Genomic DNA, 11,646 nt, shown 5'->3' on the forward strand with positions numbered 1-11,646 from the left:
TAGAAAATTTACCTGGAAGTTTCCACATTTTAAAAGGAAGTAAGTGCTACACATTCATAAAGCAGGCAATGCCACATCCAAAGGTTCCCTCAAACCTCGGTTGTTTTCTTCTAAATAAACTTCTTAAACCTTAGTATTTGGTTTTTGAAATACTATAATGAGGAATGAAGCCGGGGGTGGTGGCGCATGCCTATAATCCCAGCACTTGGGAGGCTGAGGCAGAGGGATCTTTGTGAGTTTGAGTCCAGCCTGAACTGCATAGTGAGATCCTGTCTCAAAAAGACAAAAAAACAAAAAAAATAAATGAGGAACGATTTCACGTCGTTTTAACTTTTTTATGTACCGATGTTTCAACCATGCTTGCCTTGTTTTTGATGTCTCCTTCCTGCCTTTAAATTGGTTCAGTTGCATGAGTCAGCCTAGGATACAGTACTTTACAACTGTTTTTAGCACTTTCTTGGGGGTGGGGATGAATTAGGATTGCCAGGCTGCCATGTTGGTATTAAAGAAAAAAGCCTTTGAAACACAATTTATTTATAATATGCTGAAGAAAGAGAATGAGTCTTAGAGTTTTACTATTCAATTAAAGAGCATTTACAAAACAAACAAAAAGGCCTTTCTTGACTGCAGTCCTCTGGTATTCACTAGATAGGGATAATATGTTAATTGCATATATGTGGGATGTGCTTTTACTGATTTTAGAAGAAACTCTGTGATGGCACCGTGGAGTCCCACCAGACAATCTTTAACTTATTACAGTCAACTGTTTGTGTGCAGGAAAAAGAAAAGAATTTTCAAAATTTAATTCTGCGCATGTTCTGTTTGTGACATAGATACTGTGTGACTGTCATCAGCATACATTTTTGTGTAATACTGCCCAAGGTTGAAAGCACAAAACCACATATAATAAATACACTTAGTGGGAGCTATGTACAGGATTTTCCACAGAGTATTTTCTTTCTTTCTTTCTTTCTTTCTTTTTTTTCCCCCCACAGGGTATTATCATCCTGCTGTGTCCTGATGTAATAAGTCATCAGTTTGGGGCAAAGAGTTGCATTTTTGCCTTGATTCAATTATATACCTTTTGTTAAAAAGAATCATTTTTATATAAAATTTTAAAATGAGAGTCTTTGGAATCTACCACATTCATCATAGCAAGTGCATATTACATATCTCATTTTTGCTTCTTTCAAAGATTAGCTTTTGGGCTGGGGATTTAGCTCAGTGGCACAGTGCCTGCCTGGCAAGCGCAAGGTCGCGAGTTCGATTCCTGGTACCGGAAAAAAGCCAAAAAAAAAAAATTAGCTTTTGTGCTGAGTGTGGTAGCACGTGCCTATAATCCCAGCTACTCTAGAGAATAAGGTTGGAAGATTGAAAGTTTGAGGCCAGCATGGACCACCTATCCAGATCCCATGTCAAAGTCAAAGGACTGAGGAAGTAGCTTCGTGGTATAGTTCTTGTCTACCTGGGTTCAACCCCCAATACCACATTTTAAAATAAAGTTTCATTTATACAAATTAACAATTAACTTATTATAATTTTTAGGTACATTTTCAAATGAAAAGGTTTCCTTTTAAAGATATTCCTGGTCAGGTGTGGTAGTATATACCTGTAGTGCCATCTATGTAAGGAAGCTGGAGATGGGAGGATCAGTTGAGCTCAGGAGTTCCATACCACCTTGGGCAACATAACAAGAGTATCTCAAGAGAAGAAAGAAAGAAAGAGAAAGAAAGGGAGAGAGAGAGAGAGGGAGGGAGATATTGCTGCAAAATATAATTTTCATTGTTTTGATGTAATCTTTATATTCAGCTGCCGAATTCATTATCAAAGGCAAGCAAAGTGGAACTGATTTAAGATTAGGTTATCAAGAGTTGAGAATACTGTTTCAGTTTCTTGGTAGATGGAGAGCGATGGGGTAAGGCATTCAAATAAATAGTTGATTTGCACATAGCAAGAATTACTGATATGTAGTTGCAGAAAAATATACCTGCTGTCTCCATTTTGGCCATAAGGGAAGTGTATGGGGATTATTCAGGGCAAACATTTGAAGAGTGATACTCCTGAGGCTTTCAGGGTCACTTTTCATTTGTCACTTCCAGCCACCCATTCCCTCCCTGTGGTCACTTCCAGGTCTGGCCTGGTTTCTGTGCATGGTTAGTGCAGCACATAAAGCACAAGGGGACCTCGGGAGAACTAACCCTGTGGTCTGTGCATCTTACAGAGGTGGATGGTGATGGCATAGGCAAAACACGTATGTGGAGGACATTTGTGTGGGCTGCAGGTGGGGAGCAGGGCCTTTGGGCAGATCTAACCTGATTTCCTAGGTAGGTGCTTCAGGGGTTTGATCACAAAGAAGTTTCTTCTTTGATGGAGAGAAGTTGTGCTGTAGATATAAATCCTGGATATCTGTAATGTGAAATCTGTGTGTTGTGTTGTGGTTTGAGAACAAAGACCTAGATAAAAAGTTAATTTATGGAAAGACCTGATCATGCTATTCAGTACTATAAACTGTGGAGACCTGTGTGTTTGGGTGGTGAGAAGATTGAACCAGAAAAATAAGTTTTTTTCTTTGGTTGGGTGTGGTTGTGCAAGCCTATAATCCCAGCATTCGGGAGGCTACGGCATGAGGATTACTGTGAGTTTGAGGCCAGCCTGGGCTACATGGTAAGTTCAAGGCCTCCTTGAACTACACAGTAAGACCCTGTCTCAAAAAAAAAAAAAAAAAAGATTTTTTCTTTGAAAAAATGTGGAGTTGTTGATTTTGTAAGTGGTGTTCATCTTGTTCTCATAGCTAATCTCCTAGTTTCTTTCTACGCTCTGAAATAATTGGCTTCTTTTTTTTTTTTTTCCTTTTAAGATCCCATTACTTAGATAGATCCCTGTACTTCCCAGACTTTCCCATTCTCAGCCACAAAAGAAGGGGCAGTTCTCCTTTATATGACTGATAGCCTGCTCAAGAAAAAAACTTAGAGACTGTGTGCTTTTGTGTTTCCTCTTGGTAACTTCCAAACTTGAGCAAGCCTACGTTTGGCCTCTTGACAGACTTTTGAAATCCCCCTAAAATAGTTGTAAAAGTCTCTGTGCATGTGCATTTTGGGAAGGTACTTTATCAGGTTCTCCACGGCTCTGCCTCCAGGAATCACTAATCCAGAGGTTGATATGGTTTATGCCTCTCTGTCAGGACAGCTGTTAACTAGGAACTGGCAGGGTCATCTGGGCATGAGAGAGAGAGATAATAGGAGTGATGATTCTGCATTAGAATGATGACAGAAAAAGCAGCTTTCTGAGGGTGGATCCTTAGGAAAGTTATAGAATTCACAGTGCCGTTATGTCTGGAGCATGGTTCTGCTGGAGCTCTTGCTTCAGACTTCACCCTGTTCTACCACACGAGGTAGGTGAGGTTGGTGGCAGCAGGTGGAGGTGCTGCTGCCAGGTGAGGGGAACTGGAGACCAGTAGAGGCAACTCAGCAATTGCTGAAGAATCATAGACTGAACCAAGTTCCTTTTGGCAAGAGTTAGCATATATTGAGCTTCAGGGTTTTGTTTTGTTTTGTTTTGTTTTCTGATGCTGGGGATCGAACCCAGAGCCCTGTGCATGCAAGGCAAGAGCTCTCCCACTGAGCCACATCACTAGCCCTCAAGCTTCAGTTTTTGTCTTTAATTCCCCAACCCAAATAAAAATACAAACATTTTTCCGAACATGGTGGACCTCATATAGAATGAATATTCTTTGTATTTCTGTGGTAGGGATGACTTCTCTTGTTATCAAATTTAGTTATGTACTTCACATTTGCCTTTATTGTGGGTTGAGGGGGGTGACAAGGAACACTTGTATAAAGTGAGGGTTTCTTAGAAAATCTGGAAGGTAAGGTTACCGCAGTTATGTATGCTATGGCCTTTAGGTAAGGTCCTGGGGCTGACATTGACATGTCAGACAGTGCAGACGTTTTTTAGACTTTTTGATGCATGGTGCAAGTTTGCTTTCCAAAAGGACTGTACTAGTTTTCTCTGTTCTGAGCTGTGCTAGTATTCAGGTGTACATGCAGTATTAGCATACACATACCACTAGAGAGAATTAACATTTAAAAAAATTTTTTAAAAACTAATGGTTACCAAATGGTGTGTAATTAAGTCTATTGATTACTAGCTAGGTTGAAAAATTTTTTTTGGCATATTTGTGTATTATGAAGCGGTATTTCATATTAGGTAGTGGTTTCTTTATTTACTTAACTGAGATTAACCCTTTGTATGGCCTCTGTTGAATCAAAGGGTTTAAATATTTTTCTCCCTATAATATTTTAAGCATGGGAAAAATAGTTGTCAGCCCTGACTGGGTTTTGGTTCGTTTGGCTAAATATAGTAGCCACTTATTTACCCTTTCTTTTTTTTCTCCTAAAATTAAAAATCTCTCCACCATATGTTGTCTTCTGGCCAAATATAAAATACTTTTAGAGGAAAAATTGTGAATTAAATAGATCTTAGTCTGGATTATAATGCTAAACAATTCAGTTTGTGGGGTCTCATCGATCGTACTTACTCCTATCTAAATGTTCCATGTGTTAATTGTATTTCATATATTCACAGTCAGGACGCATATTCTACAGTAGGAACCAGGAGATACCTTTCTCATGTCAAGGGTGGGCAGCCTACATCATAGGTCACTTGGTGAGGAGAGAGGAGGCATCTCTGTGCACGTGAGTGCGCGCACACGTGTGTGTATGTATGTGTATGTTGCCCTGGATGGCTGCAGAGGTTGGAAAGCCACAGCTTGAGAGTCATGTGGCTTGTGGGGTTTCCTTCCACAGCACCTTCCCCTTTCCTACCACCTGCGCATCCCAAGATGACAGTCCCATAGAGTGGGCTTCTGAAGGAAGACTGCCCAAACCTATCTGAGTGCTCCATCTCCACGCTGCATCTTGGTTCTCTAATTATTGTTGCTTAGTTTCAGTTGTAATAATAGAGGTCTGGAGGAGGAGGTGGAAAATTATTTAGAAATGTTCAAGAAGTGAATCCCACATCCTCTCAAACTGCTGATAATGTTGTTTTTCTTCTCGCTTTGCACTGAACATAAAAAACACAATCTAGGGGAAAGGCAGTAGGGGATTTTTATCACTCTTCATTATCAAGAGGATGTGACATCATGTCTTTGTGCTTATGTGGTGGGGGGATGGATATTGGCTGTTTTCTACAATGATTGAAGCTTGTAGCAAGCTTGTTGAGGTACTCTTTCCCCGACTAAAATATGCTCCTGTGGTCCACTTTTTTTTTTTTTTTTTTGTCTTCAAGATTTCTGTTTTAGAAGCACACCTTTATCGGGTACTGTTGCAATTTGTATTGTCCTTAGTAATGTTGGGCATAAATGATGGACATGGTGTGTGGCTATTTAGAACAACCTTTCCTTTGTTGTAGTAATATCACAGGTTGTTTCTGTGAACAGTCTGTAAATGCCCGTTCAATTAGTCAGCATTAGTAACCACTGTGCCCCATCCAGTACCTTTTGTCTTGTATGCTTTGGGCCTTGAAGGAAGAGACAAACATGGAAGCAAGCTATGAAAGAGTATGCCACAGTGGACATGGAGGTGTGTACATGAAATCCTCAGCAGACACAGTACAGTGTTAGCTGTGTGTGGCATCAGCATGGAACTGGATTGGGCCAGGAGTGTGTTCACGGAGGAGCTGGCACTTGATCTGGATCCTCCAGATCAGCTAGTGTAAACTAGGCGAATATAGCAGGCAAGTATATTTCAGGCAACAAGAATAAACTGAGGTGAGGAGGTGGTATGAAGTAACGTGGCCGCTTGTGAGGTGCAAGTGGTCCTATCTGCCAGGCAGTGGGAGGAGGCCAGAGGTCAGGTAGAAGAAGGGATAGAACCACACAGAGCTTTAGGGTGGGTTGTTGCTAAGACTTACTTATTTTTTGGGCCACCCAGACAGGTTTAAACTCCTCAAGGAGGTTTAACGACCATACTTTACATTTTAGAAAGATTCTTTGACTTAGTGGGGTGCATATTGACAGTGCAGTGTCTCTTCAGGAACTGGCATGACCTTCCAGGTGAGACAGATGGTGATAGCCTGAATTGGACAATAGGAATAAAAGAAGGAGAGAGTAAATACACAAGGGACAGGAAATCAGTAGGATTTAGTTGGCAGTATTTGGAGTGGGAGGCATGGCACTGAAAGGACATGAAGGAAACAGGGCCTCAGGTGATTCCAGGTTTCTGTCTTTGGATGTCTGCTCAGACAGAGGTTCTAGAAAGTCTCGCTGTGAATCTAGGAATTCAGCCTTGGAAATACTGCAGCGGCTTTGTAGTTCTTACAGAATGTCACTTGAAGAGGCCCATTTGGACAGTTGGATTTCAGCCTGGAAGTCAAGAGATTATCAGTACATGAGTGGGAGGATCCTATGCAGTGGGTGATGCCACCTGCTGGTTGAGAAGTCCGTGGCATTTTGGGCACAGTCCCACTGAAGGAGTGGGGAGAGGATGAGTTTTGAAGGGGAGTGTGCAATGCTTGTCAGACTGTAATGGGATATGGAGGGCGGGGAATAGCTGGGAGGCAATGCAGATTGGAGAAGTTTTTGTTTGAAATCTGGAACATTTATGGCTGCTTTTAAAAATACATTGTGTGCTGGATGTGGTAGTGTAGACCTGTAGCCTCAAAGCGGGAGGATTACTATGAGTTTGAGGCCAGCCAGAGCTGTACAGCAAATATAGGACCAGCTTGAATAACACAGTGAGACCCTGTCTCAAAAAACACCAACAAAAAAATTAAGGTAACACATTTTGAAAATTATTTTGAACCAGTGTTGAATTCAAGTGCTCAAATATGATGTGTTGTGAACCTCCAGTAGAAGTGGGCTTGTTTTTCATTTTGTCTGTTTTGGCTTCTGTACACAGCAGCTGCAAACTATATGTGTTTTGGGGATCTATTCAGCTTAAGTTACTTTCTCTTGTTCTGGAGACCCCTGCAGGGTGCCCCAACGTCATCCTCCTCACTTTCATCCACTTGGCACCCCAATCATTCAGCTTGAAAGACATGTAACTCTTTTTTCTTGCCATCTATTTATTTATCCACCCATCCACTTGTCCATCTAGTTAACCTTTTAAAATTAGTCTTTGCATCAGGACACTGTTATGAGAAGTTTCAAAATACAGACCCGGTTTTCAAGATGTTCATGGTGTAGGAGAGTTGGTAAGTTGAGAATTTCAAGACTATATGACAGATAATATATGGTGAATAAACAAATGCTGCTAAGGCTAGGGCCTTCCAGCCTTCACTGTGTTCTGGGTGAGATGGATTTTTGAGTAAAACGGCTGAACTGTTGGGGTCAGATGAGGTGAGAGTGTTCTGGAGCAGGGGTTCCTGCCGTTGTACGTGCTTCTACAATGGTAGTAAATTGCTTGTGGTGGGTGAAATTCAGTGTCCATCATTCTTCCCAAGCTCTGCCTTACCCTCACCATTATCCTTGTACTAGAAACAAATACTGTGCCCATTTTCCAAGTGAGAAACAGACATTGAAGGATGGTTGTTCTACACAGAGTGACAGGGTGGATGAGTATTGGAGCTGACACTGGGACCTGGATTTTCTCAGACTCAGGGCCTGCACTTCCTCTGTACTGCCTGCTCATCCTTAGTTCCCATTGTTTCCCACCCCTCATTTGCTCATATACTTGACTTTGTATACTTTTTTAGTACATGAATAGATTGTGCCTGAGTTCTAAAATCAGTCTTTCTTCTAAAACTGGATACAGTGTTCCATACCCTGATGTTGTTTGGATAGTTTTTGGTTACACATGTGTTGTGAGTAACAGCATGGTTTATATTGAAAGATGTTCCTAATCTTAGGGTTGAGATTTGAGGAATTTGTGGGATCACAGTAAAGATAGTTTCTTTCTCCAAAGTTGTTTGGAAATCCTGTGTCCTCATATTGCCTCTGGTAAACAGGTTGGTTTACCAGACCTGAAGCCAGAATGAATTTTGTCATTGGGCAACTAGAATTTGCTGGAGATTCGGGTAGCTGGGTAAAAGTCAGTATTGGTGGCCCTTCCTCTTAGAAGTGTCCCTAGGCTGCCTGTCAGCCTCTTCATGGCACTCCCTGGCCTTTCCATCTTTCCTGACTACACACAGAGGCTTGGGAAGCGCACATTTGGAGTGAAACAGAGCCCTGGCAGTTACAGAGTCTCCAGAGTCTGCTTAGCTGAGGTTCTGGCTTAGTAGCTCTGTCCAGAGGAAAGGCGGGTTCATGAGTAGGGTCTCAGTAGGACACAGCTATGTGGGTCACCAAGGGTCCCAAAATAGGACTGCAACTCTGCAGGTCAGTAACAAATGTTGGGGCCCTGATACAAAACCATTAAATATTTTTGAAAGTTTTTTTTTTGGGGGGGGGAGTACTGGAGAACCCAGGGGGTGCTGAGTTACATTCTTAGCCCTTTTTAAAATTTTTATTTTGAGATAGGGTTTTTCTGAGTTGACATGGTTAGCCTCAAACTTGGGATCCTCCTGCCCCCACCTCTTGAGTGACTGGGACTTTGTCTTTTCTTTACCTGTTCTCTTATTCCCCTCCCCTCATCACCTGTTCTGTATCTTTGACAATGAAATCTCAGTTTTCCTCTGTCTAGACAGTAGTGACAAAGCATAGAGGAAATGAAATTCTGAAAAGATAGCTAGGCTTAGTATTGGAAGATTATTTTATAGAGTTACTACAGTAGGCTTCCATTTTGAACTCTGGTCTAACTCAGAAAGAGCCAGAACTTCCTGGGAGTGTACTGGGTGCACCAGGAAGGCCCCTAGGTCTGTGATGCCTCAAGGAGACTCAGGTAATCCTGGTGTTACCTCCCCTCTGCTTGCCAAATGCCTCAGAGTGCTTGGAGCAATACCTCCTCCTCCTTCTGGCTAAAGTTTTATGTGTCCTCCGTGTCCCAGGCCCTCTTTTTTGAAACCTTAGCACACTGCAGGGAAACAAAACAAGTGGCTACACTATGTAAGTTAATTACTGCTGCTCTAACAAGGTATCACAGATTTAGCGGCTTAAACAGCAAGCTTTTATTATTGTACAGATTTATTATGTACAGGAAGCCCAAAGTCTGGAATGGGTCTCACGGAGCTAAAATCCAGGTATCAGCAGGGCTGCATTCCTTTGGGAGTCCCTTAGGGGCTGTCTGCTTCCTGGCCTTTTCACCTTCTAGAGGCCACAGTCCCTGCTTGGCGCTCAGTCCCTTCCTCCACTTCAAAGCCTGCCAGGCTGGTGGAGTGTCGCATCCCACGGTGCTGACATGGACTCTCCCGCCACTCTCTTCCTCTTGGAAGGCCTCCTGCACCCTCCTGGATGTTTGAAGATAATCTAACTCCTTTAAGGTCTGGTGACTCGCAGTTTTAATTCTATTTGCTTTTTTCATGTACTCATAGGTTTCAGGGATTAGGATGTGGATATCTTTATTGGTCATTATTTTACCAACCACATACACTGTAGTGTTTTTCCCTGGAAGTTTCTGGTTTGGACAAGCAGTTAAATTCTCTTTGCAAGTCTGTTTCCTCTGAAGGAAGTGTGCTGCTTGGGTACGAAGTATGATAGTGTTGATGTGGGTTTTGTCTAACTTTAGAAGAGTTTTCCTAATTCAAGGGGAAGGGAAGCCACGCGCAGAAGCAGCAGCAAGCCTGTGTTCTCCTATCGGCAGCTCTATTTGTCGTCAGATTACTGGGTCAGAGAATTTCTTGGGTCACAGTATAATGTTGCTGCCCAATCTTAGGGATGTTTTTGTGCTCTCTTTGAGAGTAAAGATACTTTTTCCTGTTTTCAGGTGGTGGAAACATGCCTGAACAATGGTTTTTGATAAGAAAAAGTTGCTCATTACTCAGAAGAAGATATTGGCAAGTCATTATTTGGTGATATTTTCCCAGACACCTCCCTCAGGTCACATGATGGATGCCTCTTGTGGAGGAAGCAGGCTGAATGTCTTTTATGGGGTTGTGTGAAGGGCTCTGTTTGTTTAATTTTCTCCTAAATAGATTTAGAGGACAAAAAAGTAAATTTCTGGCTAAATGCTACTGTTTTTTTTTCTGCCATTGTTTTAATCTCCCATTTCTTAAACAGATAAATATGTGTATATTTAGTATTCTATTATGAGGAATTTAAACTTCTACTTAAAGGAAATTACATAAGTAACAACTTTATACCAGCAACCCATTACAGAGAAAAGCACAGCTAAAAAAATATATGATTTTTTTTTTTTTTGCAGCTTTTCAGTTTTTATTGAACATGTTACAAAATGAGGTTTAGTCAAAAAGACCGAAGCCCATGTTTTCCTCAGACTCCTCAGATTCTTCTTTTTGCTTCCACCTTCTTCTCAGCTGGGGCAGCAGCGTGGAGGGGGTAGGGCCTCCTGCAGGTGCAGCACTAGCTGCGGGAGCTGGGCCACCAGCCCCTACATTACAGATGAGGCTTCCAATGTTGACATTGGCCAGGGCCTTTGAAAACAGACCAGGCCTAAAAGGTTTGACATGGACACCAGCTGCTTTAATGAGGGCATTGATCGTATCCCCTGTGAAGGTCACCTCGTTGTCCTTGTGCAGGATAAAGGCGGAGTAGACGCCAGCAAGCTCAGAGATGGAACCATGATGCAGGCTGCTGGGTGCCATGCTAGTCCCCAGATGAAGTGAGGGCCTCACCCCAAAGCGGCCTTAGCTCCCTCCAGAGAACCGAGTACCTTGGGGGCAGCTGAGGAAAGGGAGGGAATCACATGATTTTTAAAGAGGCTTTAACAGATTTTATGAAGTTATTTAACTATATTATCATATCCTCAAGGTCAGTTGATTTCTGCATAAAAATAGGTCACATATCACCTGTCTTGTGCAGAACTAGCAAAACTCCTAAGGAAGATCATCACCCTTGGAGAAAATGAGTTTGGAGCAAAAGGCCAGAGGTGCTCATGTGTGCGAGAGTGTGTGAGCAGGATGTTTATTCCCACCTCGAGGCAGGAATCAGAACTTAGAGTGTGCTCAGTGTTCATCAGTGAGGAGATGGTTCACTGTGTTATTACAGATTTGTGTTGTAAAATGTTAGGTGAGCTTTGAAAAGTACAGGTGTGAGGGTGACTATATGATGCTGAGTGAGAAAAACAGGTTGCTGAAAAATACCCCATTTATGAGGAAACATACTTTTTTTTGGTACTGGGACTCAAACTTAGGACCTTGCACTGTGCCACTGAGCTATATCCCCGGCCCTATTAAGAAATATACTTTTATTAGCTCACATTTGTACATATGCAGAAAAATCCCTCCCTCCCTCCTTCCTTCCTTCCTTCCTTTCTTCCTTCTTTCCTTCCTTCCTTACCTCCCTCCCTCCCTCCCTCCCTCTCTGTCTGTCTCTGTCTCTCTCTCTCTCTCATTTCTCCCTCTCTCCTTCCTCCTTCCCTCCCTCCCTCCCTCCTTCCTCCCTCCCTTCCTTCCTTCCTTTCAGGGTCTCGTTCTGTAGTGCAGGCTCACCCTGAACTCTCTATGTAGTCCAGGCTGGTCTTGAACTCACAGCAAACCTCCTGCCTCAGTCTCCTTCCTCCCTCCCTTCCCTCCCTTCCTCCCTCCCTTCCTTCCTTCCTTTCAGGGTCTCGTTCTGTAGTGCAGGCTCACCCTGAACTCTCTATGTAGTCCAGG

General features: G+C 42.5%; 1 protein-coding gene across 2 annotated transcripts; it reads right to left on the bottom strand.

Annotated features, from left to right (window-relative positions):
• Positions 1-10,217: 10,217 nt before the first annotated feature.
• LOC102006262 (60S acidic ribosomal protein P1-like) lies at positions 10,218-11,294 on the bottom strand. 2 transcript variants are annotated; one of them, XM_005407375.2, is made up of 2 exons: positions 10,541-11,294; positions 10,218-10,465 (listed from the first exon to the last, which is right to left on the bottom strand). In XM_005407375.2, the coding sequence occupies exons 1-2, from the start codon at positions 10,633-10,635 to the stop codon at positions 10,273-10,275; spliced, it is 288 nt and encodes a 95-aa protein (XP_005407432.1). In that variant the 5' UTR covers positions 10,636-11,294; the 3' UTR covers positions 10,218-10,272. The 2 variants fall into 2 exon arrangements, with proteins under 2 accessions (XP_005407432.1, XP_005407431.1); XM_005407374.2 differs by having other exon boundaries at positions 10,218-11,294.
• Between the last annotated feature and the right edge of the window lie 352 nt (positions 11,295-11,646).

The sequence above is a fragment of the Chinchilla lanigera genome, unplaced genomic scaffold (assembly GCF_000276665.1).
Source record: "Chinchilla lanigera isolate Chin_1 unplaced genomic scaffold, ChiLan1.0 scaffold00105, whole genome shotgun sequence".
Classification (NCBI taxonomy): Eukaryota; Metazoa; Chordata; class Mammalia; order Rodentia; family Chinchillidae; genus Chinchilla; species Chinchilla lanigera.